The 21104-nt window shown below is 53.6% G+C and overlaps 1 protein-coding gene across 1 annotated transcript in view; it reads left to right on the top strand.

Annotated features, from left to right (window-relative positions):
• The window catches only part of FBXO41 (F-box protein 41), a 51192-nt gene extending 40689 nt beyond the window's left edge, over positions 1–10503 (top strand). Inside the window, exons 10-13 of the mRNA XM_075931034.2 lie at positions 83–201; positions 1408–1566; positions 2509–2624; positions 5470–10503. Coding sequence (XP_075787149.1) covers positions 83–201; positions 1408–1566; positions 2509–2624; positions 5470–5532 — 457 coding nt within the window. The 3' untranslated portion in view covers positions 5533–10503. The remainder of the gene's footprint in view (positions 1–82; positions 202–1407; positions 1567–2508; positions 2625–5469) is intronic.
• Positions 10504–21104: the final 10601 nt, after the last annotated feature.

Here is a 21104-nt window from a genome sequence, read left to right as displayed (position 1 = left end):
AATGCCGGAGGACTGTGTTTCAGTGATATTACAGCAAGTGGGATAATTGATCAATTTCTTATTTTTCCCCCTTCCTCTGCAGCCAGCAGCCGACCCGTTTCAGCAACCGCTGCCTTCAGATGATCGGCCGATGCTGGCCACATTTAAGAGCGCTGGGCGTCGGCGGCGCGGGCTGTGGCATTCAGGGACTAGCTTCTTTAGGTAAATGCAAACGGATGCTCTTTTGCGGTAGAGCAGAGGTGGAAGGTGATTTGGGTGCCGGGCGCGTTCTGCGGAGGGAGCTCTGTGCTGCGGATGTTATGTATGTCGTGTGATACGTCTGTGTTCAGGGAGTTCTCTGATATTCCCCGAGCACCACAAAATTTCCACTCCATGCATTTAGCTCCGGTGGGTGAGTCTCAAACATTTCATAGTGCGGGCCATGTCTTGAGAGAGAGTGCTACATAGGCCCCGCCTCCCCTCCTCTTTTGCCGACACATGGGCCCCGCCTCCCGTCCTCATTCGCTGACACACAGGCCCCGCCTCCGATCCTCTTTCGCCGACACACGGGCCCCGCCTCCCGTCCTCTTTCGCCGACACACGGGCCCCGCCTCCCGTCCTCTTTCGCCGACACACGGGCCCCGCCTCCCGTCCTCTTTCGCCGACACACGGGCCCCGCCTCCCGTCCTCTTTCGCCGACACACGGGCCCCGCCTCCCGTCCTCTTTCGCCGACACACGGGCCCCGCCTCCCGTCCTCTTTCGCCGACACACGGGCCCCGCCTCCCGTCCTCTTTCGCCGACACACGGGCCCCGCCTCCGATCCTCTTTCACCGACACATGGGCCCCACCTCCGATCCTCTTTCGCCGACACACGGGCCCTGCCTCCCGTCCTCTTTCGCCGACACATGGGCCCCACCTCCTGTCCTCTTTCGCCGACACACGGGCCCCGCCTCCCGTCCTCTTTCGCCGACACACGGGCCCCGTCTCCCGTCCTCTTTCGCCGACACACGGGCCCCGCCTCCCGTCCTCTTTCGCCGACACACGGGCCCCACCTCCGATCCTCTTTCTCCGACACACGGGCCCCGCCTCCGATCCTCTTTCACCGACACACGGGCCCCGCCTCCCGTCCTCTTTCGCCGACACACGGGCCCCGCCTCCAATCCTTTTTCGCCGACACACGGGCCCCGCCTCCCGTCCTCTTTCGCCGACACACGGGCCCCGCCTCCCGTCCTCTTTTGCTGACACATGGGCCCTGCCTCCCGGGCACATGGGCCTCTCCAGCCTCCCATAACAATTCTCATGTTCCTAACCACAAAATGGTCAGGCAGCTTCAAGCCAGATCCCTCCTACAGTTGCTTCCCCGCCCCCCGCCGCTGCTTCTCCCACGGGCACCAACCGAGCCAACCCCCTCTTCTTTGTCTCACCAGCTCGGAACTGCATGCGGCTGCAGGTGCTGGAACTCGACCACGTGACGGAAATTAACCAGGAGGTGGCGGCGGAGGTGTGTCGGGAGGGCCTGAAGGGCCTGGAGATGCTGGTGCTGACCTCCACGCCTGTCACCCCCAAAGCCCTGCTGCACTTCAACAGTGAGTAGCGACCCAGTCTGGTCCTCAGCCCCTGCCATTTGCCAGCGTCTCTGAGGTCCAGAGCCCTTCATTGCTGTGGTTTCTGGCAGTGGGGAGCAGGTGGGTGTATCGCTTCCAGCCTGAGCCGGCTCGGCGGGACGGGCAGGCCGAGGTGGTTTTGCTGGCATCCTGGGACATGTGGGAGTTTCTTTCCAGAGAAAACCTCCTAAGGGGCAGGATCGGAGGGAGCTAGGACAGGCCAAGATAAACCTTTTCATGTCCAGGGCGGGGTTTTCAAACACTCCTGAGCCAGGGGCCTGAGACGCCGTGGCCGCCTCATGACCACCCCCTCGTAGCCAGAAGTCGCTCTGCTGGGTGCCCTGCCTCAGTTTACCCTTTCCAGAGCTGCTTCAGTAAACTCCACCACTGCAGAGGCTTTAAAACCTTCCCGTTCTGGGTCTAACGGCTGTAGCTATTGTTCACAGCAAGACTCCAGGCTGGGGCTTCTCCCTCAAAGGGAGCCTTGTCTGCCCTCGACCATGCCCCGACTTTCCTCCCTGGAGTCCTATGCTCCTGGTTCACCCAGGAGAGGATGTGGCCTTTCTGCTTCAACCTGGTTCTTCCCTGCTTGTGCCAGGCCGCTCCCAGCCCCCCCTGAAGTCTCCGTCTCACCGACAGCTCCACTCCGCCACATGTTCCTCCCGTTCCTCTCTGGCTCTTCATAGAGACCAGCTGTCCCCATCCAGAGGCTGATAATGAGGCACAGATAGGCTGGGTCAGGTCCCTCCTAAAAGGCTCGGCACCCCAGGACAGAGCACGCGTGCCACTGAGGGCGAATAGGGTCTGTGCTCCGAAAGTCCCTGCGGCCGTCCTGAGCGTTATGGCCTGCTCCGGCGCTCAGCATGGCTCCCGGGCACCACTCCCCACCCGTCACGCTGCCCGACGGTGTCTCTGTCGCCCCAGGTGTCTGCCGGAACCTCAAGTCCATCGTGGTCCAGGTGGGCATTGTGGACTACTTCAAGGAGCCAAACAGCCCCGAAGCCAGGAAGATGTTTGAAGAGATGGTGAACAAACTCCAGGTACAGGGAGCCAGGCACGGCGCTCTGGGGTCCCCGGGTGGCTCTGAGCATGGACCCCTGTGCTCGGCCGAAGTCGGTAGAAGTGGCCTTTGGGCTGCTCCAAGTCCCGCTCTGTTTCCCAGGACAGAACCGCCCCAACTTGCCGGCCACAGCCCAGTGCCTCGGGGACGAGGCACAGAACCCTCCTGACAGCTGTACCCCAGTGGGGGAGACCCCAGCACAGGGTGATACTCGGGGGACGTTTCCACCCTCTTTGTGCTGCCTCAGTGGCATCCCACGCAGAGCCAGGCTGTTTACTTGCCGAATGCTTTCAGCTCCAGTGGTCTCAGGCCTTATTAGCAAAAAGGGTAATAGATGGGCCCATCTTCTCCTCCGTACCTGCTTGGGCAAGGGAGCCGTGTTGTGGATCAGAGCTGGCAGAGAAGCAAGTCTCTCTGGGTCAGTTCTTGGGGGATCGATGAGGTTTATTGTCCCTGAGGGGCGGGCAAGCGTTCTGCAGGACCTGGATTCATCTCCAGGCGTTGGGCTTATCCAGAGAACCAACACAGGGCTGAGGAGGAGAGCAAACCTGCCACCTGTCAGCCCCCTGCTCCGGCTGATCTTTGGGGAAACGATTTGAAAGCAGTGCAGAGTCGCTCCTATTTAAAGCCACCTGGCCTGCGTCGGACTTGTCCCTGGTATGATTTATTTGGAGGAGCAGCCAGGGGCTCGTTCAGCTGTGTAAATCCAGGGGAATTTTTCATAACCTGCTATGAAAGGACTGGGCTGCCCTCCTGCACTACACTCCTGGGGGAGTTTTCTCTTTGTCTTTCTCTTCCTCGGTTCTTTTTTCATTCTCTTTTCTCCTCGGGGAGGCTTAATATTTGCATTCTCTTGCTAATGCGCCACAGAGGCTAACACCAGAGAGAAACAATTGCAAACGAATTGAACGTTGAACCTTCCACTGGGGAAGTCAGCCAGGAGATGCAACTGTGTTGCTACAGTTTGGCTACGTCTACACTGGCATGATTTTCTGGAAATGCTTTTAACGGAAAACTTTTCCGTTAAAAGCATTTTCGGAAAAGCACGTCTAGATTGGCAGGACGCTTTTCCGGAAAAGCACTTTTTGCGGAAAAGCATCCGTGGCCAATCTAGACGCGCTTTTCCGCAAAAAAGCCCCGATCATCATTTTCGCGATTGGGTTTTTTTGCGGAAAACACTACTGTGCTGTCCGGAACAGTTTTCCGGAAAAAGACTTTTGCCCGAACGGGAGCAGCATAGTTTTTCCGGAAAAGCACTGATGATTTTACATTAGATTGTCAGTGCTTTTCCGGAAATTCAAGTGGCCAGTGTAGACAGCTGGCAAGTTTTTCCGGAAAAGCGGCTGATTTTCCGGAATAACTTGCCAGTGTAGACACAGCCATTGAGTCCAGGCCTGCCCAGTGCCAACCCGGGCCAGTGACCTGGAAGAGGTGGGGGTAGAATGAGGTCCCTTCCAGCTGCACAGGGGAAATTGGGTCGGAAGTTAATTCTCCTTCCATTGGAAATAGATTTCTTACATAACGAAGTCCCTGGGGCCAAATTCTGAGCTGGTGTGGGGGGAGTTGTCTCCGCTCTGAATTTGGCCCAGTTCTCTCCTTGCTGGGTAGCGCTTTGAGAGCTACAGGTGAAGAGTACCATGTAATTAATCGGCTCTACGTTATGTGACAAAGCTCCTATGAAAACTCATGGTAGAAATGTAGCCGTGTTAGTCTGGTGCAGCTGAAACAAAAAACTATCATTCATGCTTAAATTCGACACTCAAATTTGAATAAAGACGCTAATTATCTTACCCATTACAAAGATAGCTTCCCCAATTATCACCTCTAATATCATTAGCTCACAGACATTTACCTCCCCTCCTTCTCCCCGTCCATCCCCCTTCTGTTCTGAAATTTGATTTGTCCTTTTCATATGTGTTCATTTTTTTAAATTGTATCCTTTGGTCTATATGGTTGTGACAATTTCCTTCCACTATTTGATCTGAGGAAGTGGGTCTGGCCCACGAAAGCTCATCACCGAATAAACCATCTTGTTAGTCTTTAAAGTGCTACACAGTCCTTGTTTTTTGTTTCTATGAAAACTCAGTGAGTCCTGCCCTTCCTGGCGGATTTGCTTGCCTCAGAGGCTCACGGCAGCCCACAGTTTTAAGCTCCGTGCCTAGGGCTTCAGTTTGCTGTTTGTTGAGCTCTTCTCATCATTGACCAGCGTATCGTAAAATGGAGAATAAACTCCACAGTCCTTTTTCCCAAGTGGAAATGAAGAGGTGGGTGTTGGGAAGAACCCGGTCCCACCGTCTACTGCGGGATCCAGCCCACGGCCCTGTAATAGTAGCTGCCTACATGAGTCCTCGTCGTCTGCCATAAGACAGCACCAAGACCCCTGGGCTACTTCTCCACATTTTCCCCTGCTCCTTGTTTCCCTCCGGTTTGTCCTCCTAGTGTTCAGTTGTCTCCTCTCCTCCTCCTCCCATCAGCGCCCTCCTCCGTCCTCTCAGCTTCACATGTGCCCCTACTGTAGGCAAAGCTTCTTTGTAGCCAGTCTGAACTGGTTTTCTTAATTAGGTGTCCTAATAGGCCTACGCTGGCCTGACTCTGCAGACCTGGTCAGTTAGGCCCAGGTGTTCAACGGCCCCCTTATTGCCTCTGTTGGTTCTAAACCCGTCACTCTGGGAACAGAGATCTCCTCAGTCTGAGGCGTATACATTTGCTCCTCCACTGAGTTTTTATAGCCTTCTGCTCTGACCCTGTCACAGTGAGCATGAGCCACATGCACCGTATCCACTCTGCGGTCCGTGCATTTAACCCTCCCTGTCCTTCTTTTCCAGGCCCTGAGGAAAAGACCCGGCTTCTCAAAGATTTTACACATTAAGGTGGAAGGAGGATGTTAGCCCTGCAGGGAACAACAACACACAACCTCCTCCGTCCACATGAGCCACAGAGACACTGAAACCAAACCCGTCCGCTCTTCGTTCGCCACAGAAGAGCCGACTAACGCACACAACTCGTGACTGGAAGTGACCCGTTCCCTCGCCGGAACAGGGTACATAGCGTGTCGCGCACGTGACGGTGCTACGAAGGTAGCTCCTCAGCCTGCCGGAGAGGGCCTGGCTGCTCTCTTTCTGACTGAGGAACTAGGCCGGACACCCCGTTGCCAAGGAGCTTTGTGTTGGGGACGTTTCTTTGCACCCAGCTTTCGTGTTGTGGGAGCTGGGGAGTTCGGTGACTCGGCGGGAGACCCAACCAAGCACAGCTTCCCTCTCCTTGCCACTTGCTGGAGGAGTCTAAGGCTGAGGTGGAGCCGGGCCCCAAGTCAGCGATACGCCACCGGGATCGCTAAGCAACGCCGGGGAAGCCAAGACTCCCTGCACAGACTTTCTTCATGTGTGGCTTGACTGAGTCCCAGCTCCCCTCTGAGCTCCGTTGCCACAAGGAGGTGAACCAAGCCCCAGCATTACTGTATATTTTACACTTTTTAATTTATCCCACATGGGTAAGTGCCTCCCTCGAGCCAGCAGCCACAACAGCACAACCACTGCAGCCACCAAATGCAAAGCTCCTTCTTCTCTCGGCCCATGGGGCACTTTGGGAAGCTAGCCGGCAACACGCCGGCTAGCCGCGCCTTCACCAAGGACATCCATCCAGCCTCGTCTCCTCTGCGCCCAGCGAGGAAGCCAAACTCCCTTCCTGCAAAGGCAATAAACCGTCTCATCAGGGGAACTACGTGGCGTCCGCTGTGCCGTCACAAGCATCCCCTGGCTCGCCCCCAGGCGTGCATCTCCCACGCAGCAGTGCCTGCTGGGGTAAATTGCCCATGGTGGACGAAGAGACGGACAAGTGCCTGGGAGAGGAGCCAACGTCGCCCGGAACGCAGACAGACTTCCGTCGCGGCACATCTCTCCCCAGCCAGCTGTAAGTTACACACACCCTGTGGCTGAAATTCTGGTCCCCAAAGATCTACAGTAGGTAACGAAGCCCCCTGCCTTGATCAGTGATGGCGGCCCTTGAGCTATTCTTTACACGCGGGCACCATTTCGTACCACACCCGCTCTTTTTGCAAATGTTGATCTTATGACTGGGGAGGAGAACTCGCTCCCTCCACGGGAAACAGCTTCTTGAGTGTCTATGTCACTTTACCCTCCGCCTCCAGAGAGAAGCAGCCGGCGGGTTTCCATGCCACGGATGACACCTATAGGAGCGCTGCTCTCACCAGGGAGATGCAACCGCTCTGATCTTCAGAAAGCAACAATCGCCCTGCAGGTGCAGTCAGCGCTCGCGCCGTGATCGAGAGCCCCGCTTCCTTGCCGTAACAAGGGATGGTGCGGTACCCGGGGTGAAAGCACCGTGACTTCCGGAGGCAGAGAAACTAGCTGACCTAGGTGGTGGAGGTGGGACTTGTCTGGGCTGATATTAAGAAGCCATCAGCCACCCAGGGTGGGACTTTGGTTGGCTTGAGTCTCTCGCAGGATAACGGGTGCGGAGGCAGTTCCAAACGCCAGGGGCACCTTTCTCTTCCATCCGCCTTTCGTCAAGTGACCAACAGGGGTGGCACCTTCCCCTTTGTAGGAACAAAAAGATGGTTGGAGGCCTTCTGGGCCAGCAGGACTAGCTGTGATGAACCAGGACAACTTCCTACACACTGGTGTGTCATGAGAGCACCAGTCTCAGAAGTTCAAGGAAGAATCTAGGTGTTAATCCAAGACCAGCCCAAACCCACTTCACCGCTGGTTATCTCCGTCACACGCACCCTACACTTCAAGGGCAGGCTTTCAAAATCCCAAACCAGATCCTGCTCTGAATTTTGCAAACAGGCTCTCCCTTTGTAACAAGCTGAGCCAAACTCCCCAATCAAAACGCCCATTTTTGAAATCTAGGGTGTTTGAAATCCAGACCCAGTCTTTATGGGGCTCAAGTCAAGCCCTCGGCTGGATTTAATTTGTCCCTCTGAAAGCGGGATGGGTGAGTTGGGGTTTGTTTTTGTAACACACAACTCTAGATCAGGGACACCCCAAACTTCACATGCTGACAGTAGCTTTGCAGGAGCATGGGAACGTCGCTTTGAATGGAGCCAGAGAAGAAGCAAAGGAGATGACCAATCCCAGTATGCAGTGCGCCATGCTGCTCTATAGTGGCTTCAAGTTGGAACCATTGCATGCTGGGATTTGTAGTCACCCTGGGCCTTTGGAAAAATAACCTTGCTCATATTGTTGAACTCTGTAGGGCAGGCCTACCGCTGTCTTCTCTGCCTGGGAAGGAAATGAGAGAGGACTTTTAAGCAAATCCACAGGCAGAGGCGGCAGGAAGGATGCCACAACCAGCAAAAAAAGAGAAGCTACAATACAGAGGAAAGGGACACACGACACAGACCGAAAAGCCACATTTTGCTACCTTTTAACATGAGTCAATCCAAGTGGCCACCGCTCCTGTAAATGGAGCTGTCCCCCCTGCACTGTGCAGAGACTATGGAGTGACCTTAAAAGAAACAAAGTAAGTATTTATTTCTGTAAACAAAACCAGAGAAGATTTTAAAGAAAAAGTATATACGCCGCATGTTTATACATACTCTGTGCTTCAAGACGATCCTATTTGAGCGTCCTGTCCGAAGATTGACGAATCTTGCTGCTAGCACCATTATTTTGCTGTCTCCAATATCATTCGAGCTGCTTCCAATAGCACATCGGGAGGCTGCTCATCTTGTCAGGGGAGTTAGGTATGTTCTGTGGCTAGTTTCTTTCCTGGTTTGGGGGGAGGAGGGGCAACCGAAAATCCTTTGAAAATGTTATTTATTGGTTTTGGAAAAGCCAGACTCTTTTTTTTTTTTTAGTATTTTCTGCTTGTGGGTCACGGTGCAGTGGCGTGTGGTTCGTCTGTGACACATCCCTTCCACGCCCCATGCCCCTCACTCGGCTTCTGTGAATCATGGCAGTGCACCGTACTTTGAATTTGTTACTTCGCTGTGCCACTCTTCCCCCGCCTCGGGGGACAAACAGGTCACGGGATCAAACCCTCCTTCTGACTTTCCCTTTGTGTTCTGTGGAAATCCTTTAATAAAAAAACAACCCCCGGGCGTGCACGCACCCCTTTGGAACCAAGCCAATCGTTTGGGCATATGAAATGAAATTGAAGCCGGTTATATAACTCCTACAGTAACATCTGCAGTGCTTTGAAGTTGAAAAGCACAACAGCCATTAGCTAAGTATCCTCACTGCTCAAGTGCTGAGTTGCATGGTACAAATACTTCAAAGAGAGGCCAATTTTTTTGTAAGGACGTTTTTCATAGTTAGCCTGAGGGACTCGCTGCGGCAGAAGCTGGCTGCGGAGAAAGTCAGAGAACGGGACGCTGCAGTCTGTGACTCTGCCATGACACAGTTGGAGAGGGGCCCAGTTTGGAACCCCGAATCTGAGTGCCCCCAACCTGAGACGAGATCTCATTGCAATGTGGGTGTGAATTGCTGAACTGAATTTGCAAGGCAGGAAAATGAGAGAAATTCCCCTCAGCACGGACTAGCTGTCCCTTAGCTTTGAATATGGGATTCGGAACAGGTGCCATATGAAGAGAGATTAAAAAGACTTGGACTTTTCAGATTAGAAAAGAGGAGACTGGGGGGATAGGATAGAGGTCTATAAAATCATGACTGCTGTGGAAAAATTGAATAAGGAAAAGTTATTTACTTATTCCCACAATATAAGAACTAGGGGTCACCAAATGAAATTAATAGGTAGCAGATTTAAAACAAACAAAAGGAAGTTTTTCTTCATGCAGCGCACAGGCAACCTGTGGAACTCCTTGCCAGAGGATGTTATGAAGGCCAGGACTTTTAACAGGGTTCAAAAAAGAGCTAGATAAATTCATGGAGAAGAAGTCCATCAGTGGTTATTAGCCAGGATGGGTAGGAATGGTGTCTCTAGCCTCTGTTTGTCCTGAGGTGGGTGACAGGGGAGGGATCACGTGAGGATTACCTGTTGTCTTCCCTCCCTCTAGGGTATCTGGCATTGGCCACTGTCAGCAGACAGGACACTGGGCTAGATGGATCTTTGGTCTGACCCAGTGTGGCCGTTCTTATGCCCTTACGGAGGCCAAAAATATTCACACGCGGGTACCCAAGGCTAGGCTACTAAATCTAGACTTGGCTCCTGATCTCCCAAAGATTTACACACAAACTGAGCTTTACTCATGGCTTTGGGAAGCTGCGTCAGTGGCCTGATACGCGGCAGTGCAAAGCCCCTCTCCGTTTAACCGTAGTGACTTCCTTGCCTGGGGATGCATTTTTCTTCATCTTTCTTTTTCCTGTCGCTTACCTTTGCTAAATACATTGGGCCGTGCCCCTCGCCAGGCACATGCTGCAGCTCTGAGAGCTCTGGGTGGCTCCGCCCTGGGGATTTGCACAAGCAAATGGCTACTTTGGGAAATGAGCCAACTCCCCTGTAAGAAATCTGCTTCCCCCCTGCTGGTATTGCACAAGCGGCCAGGGTGCTTGGGAGAAACCAAGGGCTGGGAAGTCTCCTCCTAATCAGATGTTTTAGGTGGAGGTTTATCAATGGCAGAAACAGGGTATTGGGCTAAGTAGGGCAACGGTCTGTACCCACGTGGCAATCCGTACGTAGGGTGTAGCGAAGTCAAGGTGTCACGCCGACAGGTGGAACCGAACATGGGACCTCAGTGCTCAAGACTCTAAAGCTTGAGCTGGTGCTCAGCTAACGCTGTAGAGCAAACCCCTTCGCTCTCTCTGTTACGTGGTCTCAGCACCACTCCATGGCACTGAACCTCCCCCAGTACGAGTGTGGGTTACAGAGGGATCTATGTCGCGAAGCCATGGGATATGCCTGGTCTTCATTAACCAGGGTGATAAAGTCAATGGCCGCATTAAGGCTATGTCTAGACTGCAGGCTTCTTTCGAAAGATGCTCTTTCGAAAGCATCTTTCGAAAGAGCATCTTTCGAAAGATCGCGTCTAGACTGCAGGCGGATCTTTCGAAAGAAAAATCCGCTTTTTCGAAAGAGAGCACCCAGCGAGTCTGGATGCTCTCTTTCGAAGACGGCCTCTTTACATTGAAGAACGCCTTCCTTCGGAAGAAGAACTTTCGAAGGAAGGCGTTCTTCCTCGTGAAACGAGGTTTACCACCATCGAAAGAAAAGCCGCGTTCTTTCGAAATAATTTCGAAAGAACACGGCTTGAGTCTGGACGCAGGGGAAGTTTTTTCGGGAAAAGGCTACTTTTCCCGAAAAAACCCCTGAGTCTGGACACGGCCTAACTGATTTGGTTTCCCCCATTTGTTTTCCTGTTGCTCACCCGTCTGTTGACTCCCGCGTGATTCGGCGAACGGGGCCCTCTCCTGCCTCGTGCCTTGTCAGTTCTCCCGGCCGGCAGTAAGCGGGTGTGATGACACATCTGGGCAGCAAGCACCGTGCCCTGCAGAAATGATCGGCCATCTTACCCCCCAACACACTGAGGGGTAGTGTGGAAGCGTTCTCTGCACAGCGCGATTATGGGCCCCTGGGCGCCAATGTCTCGTATTTATTGTGGGCCGTTTCTTGTCCCCGAAGTGTAATTCCCCAGCAACTTGCGCTTAGAGGAGAGGGAAATGACTCTGAGCCCCTACCCTGCAAACCTTCCTCACGTCGCAGCCCCACGGACACCAGCTGGGTTGTAAGATGTGGGCTCCCCTGTAGATTCCCTTGTGGCTGAAGAAAGGGCTGATTCTCTTTGGGAAAGTCGGGACCTGGATGTAGCGTCTCGGGCCTGTTGTGCCACATGCCACGTGCATCGTGTGAAAAGGCCGGGGAACCACGGCGTGTGTGCAACGGAACTTTCACCTTCCCGCCTGTAGCTTGTGGGTTCGAGGGTGAAACGGACTTCTCCCCCTTGCTTCCTGGTGTAGACAAGGCCACGTGGGGCAGCAGAAGGGGCAGGGGCTCGGCTCCGGGCCGGCCAGACCCCTTTACCTGAACGCTCTGGATTCCTGCTAGCAGCTGTGCATGCTCAGTCAATGTACCAGACCTAGCTGCAAACCTCCCCCACCCCCAGCTTGTGATGGGGGACGAGGGGGTTCTTTCCACCAGCCTGCCAGCTCGTGCCAGGGACTCTGGGGACGTGAGAAAGGCACCTGGTGCAGATATAGGAGACCTACGCTGACTCCGATGCTAGCCAACCCCCTTGATTGTGGGGCAGGTTCCTTCCTTACCGCTGGGGGTTGCAGGGCCAGGAGTAGTGGGCCAGATACTCGTGCCACAAGGTGGCTTGAAGCCACGTGGTGTGCGGTTATTCCTAAGCAATCCTGCTGCAGGGGGTCCCTTCTGGCTGCATGGTCCAGTGGAGGATTCGGGTTCGTCTGCGATTCCTCCAGCTCCCCATGCAATGTGGGGCAGGATCTGATTTCCGGGGGCAGGGACTATTTAACAGATGGCAGGGCCCAGGTTTTTACATCTAGGAAGGCAGGAAACATACAAGTTCTCTCCTGCTACTCCAGCTCATTGTGTTTTTCTCCCTAACCATGTGCCCATCCTGCTCCTTTAATGAGGAGGGATGGTTGGGAGGGAGGGCAGAGAAGCTCTGGGAATCGGCAAAGAACAGGGTTTCCAGCTTCTTGCAAATTTGATTGCCCCATCTCAAAAAAAACCCCTTGTAATTGGAAAAAGGCAACAAACGTGATTGGAGTTTAGAGCAGCTGCCATAGGAGCAGAAATTAATAAAACTGGGACTTTTCAGACTGGCAAAGAGATGACTCGGGGATAGGCTAGAGGCCTATAACATCATAACCAGTGTGAAGAAAGTAAATAAGGAAAAGTTACTTACTCTTTCTCATAATACAAGAGCTAGGGGTCACCAAATGAAATTAGTAGGCAGTAGGTTTAAAACAAACAACAGGAAGTATTTTTTCACACAGCACACAGTCAACCTGTGGAACTCCTTGCTAGAGGATGTTGTGATGGCCAAAACTATAACAGGGTTCAAAAAAGAACTAGAGAATTTAGCTCTTAACTAACATTAGCCAGGATGGGTAGCAGTGGTGTCCCTAACCTCTGTTTGCCAGAAGCTGGGAATGGATGGCAGAGGAGGGATCATTTGATGGTTCCCTGTTTGGTTCACTCCCTCTGGGGCACCTGGCATTGGCCACTGTGGGCAGACAGGACACTGGGCTGGACAGACCTTTGGTCTGACCCCGTCTGGCCGTTCTTCTATTCTTAAGAAGCCCCAGGTCAGGTTCCATGGTGCTGGGTGCGGCACAGAGAGGGCAGTAAGAAACAGTCCCAGCTTGGGAGAGATTACACTCTCACTAGACCAAACAGGAGAAGAAGACTGGTAGAAATGATGTGTCTTGTTCAAAAAGGGTTTGATTTTTGGTGACTAGGGGTCACCAAATGAAACGAATAGACAGCAAGTTTAAAACAAACCAAAGGAAGTTTTTCTTCACGCAGCACACAGTTAACCTGTGGAACTCCTTGCCAGAGGATGTGGTGAAGATCAGGGCTTTAACAAGGTTCAAAAAAAGACCTAGATAAATTCCTGGCGGTTAAGTCCATCAATGGCTATTAGCTCAGATGCTTGGGAATGGTGTCCCTAGCCTCTGTTTGTCTGGAGATGGACAACAGGCGAGGGATCACGTGAGGATTACCTGTTCCGTTCACTCCCTCTGGGGCACCTGGCATTGGCCACTGTGGGCAGACAGGACACTGGACTGGATGGACCTTTGGTCTGACCCAGTATGGCCGTTCTTATGTTTAAGTCTCTGGTTTTTGGGAACTGGAACTTCACATCCAGTTCCCAAGTTGAAAATAGGGTTGCCAGGTGGTTTCAACAAAAATACCGGACACACTTGACATTCCATCCCAATCGACATTCCATCTGATTTAGAAAATACCGGACAGTTCTGTTTTCTCGTTTCTATTTTCTCAATTTGTTTCCTGAACAGAAAGCTCCAATACTGGACTGTCCAGTTCAAAACCGGACACCTGGCAACCCTAGTTGGAAAGCAGGTGTGTCCGTGCTGCATCCAAGCCTGCACAGCCCGTAGACTGTCCATCGCGGACTTGGCTAAAAACCGCTTCACACAGCACTGTGTCTCTTCCACACCCTCCTCATGCAACTGGAGCCATGAAAGGGAGAGGAGCACACAGGACTCCACTGGTTAAAATTAATTCTCCAGTAGGGATAAGAAAGATTAATAGCTACAGCCATGTCTGCACCACTGTGTCTGTCGGTACAATGTATGTCACTCAGGGGTGTGGAAAACACACATGCACGCACACAGACCCCGACAACGCAAGTTACACCGACAGAAGCGCCAGTGTGGACAGCGCTGTGTCGGCGGGAGAGTGTGTCCTGACAATATTGCTACCGCCGCTCAGGGCAGGGGGCTTTTTGTGCCAACGGCAGAGCTGTCTCCTGTCCGCACAGAGCAGCTACACCAGCGACTGTACATAAGAACATAAGAACGGCCGTACTGGGTCAGACCGAAGGTCCATCTAGCCCAGTATCCTGTCTGCCGACAGTGGCCAGCACCAGGTGCCCCGGAGGGGGTGGACCGATGACAATGATCAAGCGATTTGTCTCCTGCCATCCCTCTCCAGCCTCTGACAAACAGAGGCCAGGGACACCCTGAGCTCACACATTGGGGGCTTGCTAGCGCGGACATGGCCTTAGCTCTGTGCGTCTGCAGGCAGCCAAACTCGGCTAGCAGCTCGCTCACACTGCCAGGTGAATCTGAGCACATGGGGGCAGGGATCACTATGTCATGGGGTGCAGGAAGAGAGAGAGAATGTGTGAGCGCACAATCCACCCTAAAAATGTACCTGCAAACAACACCCTCAGAGACTGGGAAATGCCGGGGACTGAGGAATAGGAGCAATGAAGCCAGCAGGCCAATGAGCTAAAGGACTGAGAGATTTGTGCAATAGAATCATAGAACCCCAGGGTCGGAAGAGACCTCAGGAGTCATCAAGTCCAGCCCCCTGCCCAAAGCAGGACCAGCCCCAACTCAATCAACCCAGCCAGGGCTTGGTCAAGCCGGGACTTAAACACCTCTAGGGATGGAGATTCCACCCCCGCCCTAGGGAACCCATCCCAGCGCTTCCCCACCCTCCTACTACCAACCCTTGTTTAATTGCCCTAAATGGTAACAGCGAAATGGAGATGTGCAGCTGCCTTTCCTCTCTTCCCCTGCCCCCCAAACACTGCCAGGGAGAAGGGGGGTGAAGACAGCATGGGGACTTATTTCTGGATTCGCTGCAGAGAGCTCCCTCCCCACACAGCCTGGAGGGAGTACGTCTCTCACAGCAGTGGCTAACTCAGAACTGAGTCACGAGATGACTTCGGGGCCTGAAGGACTCCAAATTGGGTGAGTTTGACTCAGAGGCCTGCAAATTTTCCATTTCTTTTCTTCCCCCCCGGGTTTCTCCTCAGCTCTTGGCAATGTCTCTCTTCAATATGCTCCCTTGCTAATAGCAGTCTCCGAAAGACTTGCCTCGCGCCATCTGACTTCCTTCTCCTTTGATCTCCCAGCTATCTCTTTCTCTCTCAGCTTTTTGCTGCGGTCCAATGTCACAGCTTTTTACCCCAGCACTCTGCTGGATCCCTTCCTCCCCATGTGTAATTCTAGGGACCCGCCCAATAGAACAGTGTCACAGGCAACGCTAGAGGTGACAGAAACACAGAAGTGACTCTCCATCCGGGGAGGGCGACTGTGCAGGGAGCTGAGGGGAACGAGTAAGGGTTTGCTAGCAGATGGGGATGACATGCTCGGAAAACCCAGCCTGCTTCCTTCAGAGAAATGCTAATGCCCGTGATGGCCTTGTGGAAGGAAACACACATTGCTCCCGAGGAGTGTTCCCTCTAAGCTACGCTGCTGCACAGCTTCACAGGTGATTGAACAGCCTCACCCAGTCAGTCAGCTCCATGCACGCCAGGAACTCTGCTCCTGAAATCCCGCCAGCAGGAAGAGCAGCTTTTGCAGGTTGCCAGCTCTGCCGTGGGCATGGAGGAACAGTCTCTCCATCGGGGCGGTTCGCGGAAGGTGGTAAGACGGGGGAGATGGTAAATCTCTTCTCAGATCCCTGCTGCAGAGGAGGAAGTGGCGGAGGGATACGGCCGCTGGTGAGCACTGGGGCATTCCGAGGCTGGCTGCGGGGGGAACGGACGGCTGTCGGATCATTGGGCCAGCCGGTGCCTGAGGATGGCACAGTGGTGCGAGGGACCCTGTCGGTGGTTTTCATGTCGAAATGGGCCTAATTGACAGCTGCACACGCCCAACTCTGGCGCGGGCCGACCCAAGCGGATGGAGCTACGCTGCCCGAGCCAACTTTCTGCACATGGGAGGAGTTTCGATCTGAGCCCCACGGGCAGCTTGGGCCCCGCTCTGTGTCTGTTTTGTGTTTCTCAGAGCGCGGCTCAGTCTTTCGGGCCATGCGGCTGCTGTCCACGCACCATACTCAATTCCAGAATGAAATGAGCACTGCATAGGGCTGGGTTCAGACGCTTACTCATTCCTCCCCTCCTGGACACCGCCATCCACATCCTGCCTAGGGGGAACACGGGAAACATCCCCACGGGAGCAGCACAATGAGCAACAAAAATGATGAGGGGTTTGGAACAGCTGCCATGTGAAGAGAGATTAAAAAGACGGATTTTTCAGCTTAGAAAAGAGGAGACTAAGGGGGGATAGGAGAGAGGTCTATAAAATCATGACTGGTGGGGAGAAAGTGAATAAGTAAAAGTTATTTACTTGTTCCCATAACATAAGAACTAGGGGTCACCCAATGAAATTAATAGGTAACAGATTTAAAACAAACAAAAGGAAGTTTTTTCTTCATGCAGCACACAGTCAACCTGTGGGACTCCTTGCCGGAGGATGTTATGAAGACCAAGACTTTAACAGGGTTCAAAAAAGAGCTAGAAAAATTCATGGAGGACAGGTCCATCAATAGCTATTAGCCAGAGTGGGTAGGAATGGTGTCCCTAGCCTCTGTTTGTCAGAAGCTGGGAATGGATGACCGGGGAGGGATCTTGTGAGGATTCCCTGTTGTGTTCACTCCCTCGGGGACATCTGGCATTGACCACTGTGGGCAGACAGGACACTGGGCTAGATGGACCGTTGGTCTGACCCAGTGTGGCTGTTCTTATGGCTGAACCAGGCAGCTCGCTCCTATTCATGAGCTCAGCTCCTGGCTGCAGAAAGAGCAGCCAGCACCTCCCAGATCACCCCAAAATGTGTGGCTGCCACGTCAGCCTATTCCTCTCCTGTTTTGATCACCAGCTGCCAGGCTGAGTCCAGCTCGGGCTGCGAACGAACCTGCCACAACGTTCTCCAGAGAGCAGCCTCTTCAGCAACAGGCACGCTGTCTGTGGACCCGGGTGACTCTACGTTGCGCAGTGTGGGGCTCCAGGAAGGGCACCGGGTACAGTGATTTATTCCTCTTTACTCGGCTCTGGTGAGGCCACATCTGGAGTATTCTGTCCAGTTCTGGGCCCCCCATTACAGGAAGGAGGTGGACACATTGGAGTGGGTCCAGTGGATGGCAACAAAAATGATTAGGGGGCTGGAGCACATGACCTACGAGGAGAGGCTGAGGGAGTTGGGTCTGTTTAGTCTGCAGAAGCGAAGAGTGAGGGGGGATTTGACAGCAGCCTTCAACTTCCTGAAGGGAGGTTCCAAAGAGGCTGGAGAGAGGCTGTTCTCAGTAGTGACAGATGGCAGAACAAGGAGCAATGGTCTCAAGTTGTGGTGGGAGAGGTCCAGGTTGGATATTAGGAAAAACTATTTCCCTAGGCGGGTGGGGAAGCCCTGGGATGGGCTCCCTAGGGAGGGGGTGGAATCTCCATCCCTAGAGGTGTTTAAGTCTCGGCTTGACAAAGCCCTGGCTGGGATGATTGAGTTGGATTTGGTCAGGGGGCTGGACTTGATGACCTTCTGAGGTCTCTTCTATGATGCTATGATACAGGGAGCAAAGAGAATGTGGCTCAAGGAGGCAGCATGACCCTGTGGCATGCAGGCCCAGCAGTTGGGTGAGAGTGGTCCTACCCCCCTGCTTTGGACCTCGGACAAGTCTGTCCTGTGCTTCAGTCTTGTCATCTGTGCGGGTTCCCAAGGAGGCACCGCCCGGACCCATCTCTGGCTAGGTCCTTAAGCTTGGTCTGGGTGGATCTTCTGGCTATGTCCGTCGCTGGCTGGCTTACCGTGCCATTGCCTTTCAGGGTCCTCCGTGTGGCCACCAACTCAGCCTCAGCGCACACGTTTTGTAATTCATCCATCTCCCCTCCTCATAGTATGTCTGGTCCGAGCACGCCTCTGACCCCCAACCTGGAGGCAGGTGCTGGGTTCAGCTAGGAACACCCTCCTTCCTGACCATGTCGGTTTGATACAGAGCAGCTGGCGAGACTCGCCAGTCTGCCCATCTTAGTTCCTTGGTGCCAACCTTTCAGTGCCAGGCAAGACAGCGTGCCTCAGTTTCCCCAGTCATAAATGGGAGGTGGATAATGATGCTTTAAGCTCTATGGATGAAAGGCTCTTATAAGACTGCAAAGTATCATTACAGTTTTTAGCAGGAGCTGCCAGAAACCCTCCCCAACTTCCATACCTTGAACTCCTCCCCTCACGCAAAACCAACCCGTCCTGCAATGGGGATAAACAGCTCCTTGACGTTCCCAATTCTGCTGCTAATAGCTAGCTCCATGTCTTCTCTTTTGGGTAGTGTTATTTAAGCATACAAATCAGAGGCTGCTTTGTATTGTGCAAACACAGTCGTTAGGCCAGCCGCGCTCCCTAATTATGTTGAGACAATAGAAAAGCAATCATGTTTTTTTCCTTGATGAGTAAATGAGTTTGGGGAATAAACTTTGATTGCTCAGAAGTCTTAATGCACAAGAGCCTGCAAACAGGGGGGGCGGGGATGAAAGCCAACACTCGTCATACCCAAAATTGCTCTTGAGTCTAGCTGAGAAAGGCATTACGTGAGCAGCGGCTGGAAGATAAAACCAGGCAAATCAAATGAGCAACAAGGCAGGGTTTTAACAGTGAGGGTGATTCGCCATTGCAACAGACCACCAAGAAAAGCAGCGGGTTCGCCATCTCTTGAGGTCTTCAAACCTGTATGGCTTTCTGAAAGAGCAGCGCTGAGTCCAAAAATTTGTGCCTGGTTAACACAGGGTGACCGGCAATGTTCCTTATGAGCTGAGTCCACCCTGGAGAGACTCAAATGCTGATTAGCAGAGCACCCACAGCCGGCAGCGTGTGTTTATGTGGGTGGTGCACATCTGCACATGTCTTGGTGCACAGAACAAAATGTATTCCACGCATGGGTAGAAGACCGTAGAGGGAATATTGGTAACCGGGGGAATCCTGTGACTGGGATTATGCAGAAACTCAGATTTGATGAGCTGATAGTTCCTTCTGGCCTTAAACACTATTCCACCCCCACTGCTGAGCTGGCAGCCAGCTTGATCTGTTACACTGTGCGCTTACAAGCCGCTGTTGCTGGGCATGAGTGTCCAAGCACCCTGGGCAGCAGCTGGAGGTCACAGGCCAGAATCTAATGGGCAAGGCAGGGCTCTGTAGAGATCCTGCCATCCTGCAATGCATTAGGCCGTTGCTGGGAGAGACAGGAGATTTTGTTGCCTGCGGGAGGTGGCCCCATAGACACTTGACACAATTATTTTGGTTTGGACGTTTGAAAGTGAATTAAATGCTGGATTGTGAACCCTGCCATCCTGTAGCCAGGGCAGGCACCGCGTGGGCAGCCGTCAGTCCAGATCGGCAGGATGCCGGGAGCTGGGGGAGACGGGCCACCACCATGACGCCAGATGGACTGCCGGAGGAGCCAAAATTGGGATTAGCGCCTCGCACGGTGTCTCCACTGACCCCTCCAGCCCGGCGGCCGATTGCAGTGTGACAGCCATGCGTGAAACAGCCGTGCGTCCTTGGGGAGCCGTCCCAGCCTCTGAAAACTCACTCCACGTTGTGCTGCCCGGCAGCCATTGGACAGCCAGGACCTTTCATCGTGCCAGCCATGGAGCCAACGCCCAGCCCGGTCCGAGGAAGGACTCCTGGGGACTCCAGTAAGCTTGGAGCAAGCCCCGCGGTCTGGATTTGAGCTGGGCAAAGCGTGCAGCCTGCGACCAGAACCAGACGGCCTCACCCTCCATCTCCTCCGAGAGCCGCCTAATGGAGTTCTTGCAGACGAACTCTTCATGCTCACGTGCAGGAGCCATGGGCGCAGCAGGAGAGCCAATCAAAACAGAGACTCTCCGGAAGAGAACAGCCCCATAGGGCCATTTACGTGTCCTTGTGCGCTGCCTGTAGCCGGGGGCGTGTTTGCCTTTCTTCCACCCCCGTACGGCTCTAAAAGTCCGTCCACGGCTGGGAGCCAGGGATTTGACTGTAGAGACGCAAATGTACTGTGTTTAGATATGAACCCGCACGTTACAGACAGTAGACAGGGCAGATTCTGGGCTGAGTTTCTTCTCTTTCTCACTTTTACTGTGGCCATCGGCTCTGCAGTGCTTCTCATGGCTTCCAGTGGGACCTGATCCTTGCTAAAGAAAAAGAAATCGAAAGGCCTGGTTTTGTCCTGACGAGGGTAATGTAATATTCCCCCAAGAGCTGTGTCAGACCCCCGCTGCCCCATGGATCAGGTCTATGTGGGCTTTTCTCGTTTGGATACTATGCCTTAACGGTGGTGGTTTGCAGGCAATTCCTGGCCATAGCAGAGCCGTCAATGGGCCCCCGTGCACACACAAGCCATGCCCGCGTGGATGTGGTCCACTGGGCTCGGGGAGGGAGTGTGGATGCGAGCTGTTGGCTGGAGTAGGGGGCTGCGGTGCAGGAAGGCTTGCAGGGGTCAGGACTTACCTGGGGCAGCTCCTAAAAGCCACCGGCACATCCCACTGTCAGCGGTGGGGTCTCCACGGGCCGCTTCCCACAGGCACCACCCCTGCAGCTCCCGTTGGCAACAGTTCCCGACCAATGGCAGCTGCAGAGCTGGTGCTCAGAGCAGGGGATAGCGCATGGGGTCTCCGAGGGGCCGCAGGGATGTGCCAGCTGCTTCCAGTATTGGTCCAGAGCGAGGGAGGACAGGAATCCTGCCTGGGGTGGCCAGGTGTCCGGTTTTGAACTGGACAGTCCAGTTTTTGAGCTTTCTGTTCGGGAAACCAATGGAGAAAATAGAAACGTCCGGTCTTTTCTAAATCGGACAGAATGTGGATGGGGATGGACTGTCAAGTGTGTCCGGTATTTTTGTTGAAACCATCTGGCAACCCTAATCCTGCCTTAGCCTCAGTGTACTACCTGTGGTGGTGGTCGGGATGTTTTAAATTGCCTGGATAATTGGCCCCTTTGTCCCTCTCCCCCTTCCCTCCCCCTTTGCCAAGCCTGGCTAGTGATTCTGTTCACAAGCCGGGTGGCGGGTTCGGTTTGCAGAGGATTGTGGGACCTTTACTCGCATCACAGCTCCTGCTTTGTCCTGAAGTTCCTGT

This window comes from Pelodiscus sinensis, chromosome 4 (genome assembly GCF_052426305.1).
Source record: "Pelodiscus sinensis isolate ZL-2025 chromosome 4, ASM5242630v1, whole genome shotgun sequence".
In the NCBI taxonomy this organism is placed as follows: domain Eukaryota; kingdom Metazoa; phylum Chordata; order Testudines; family Trionychidae; genus Pelodiscus; species Pelodiscus sinensis.
This window is presented reverse-complemented; position numbering and strand designations above follow the sequence as displayed.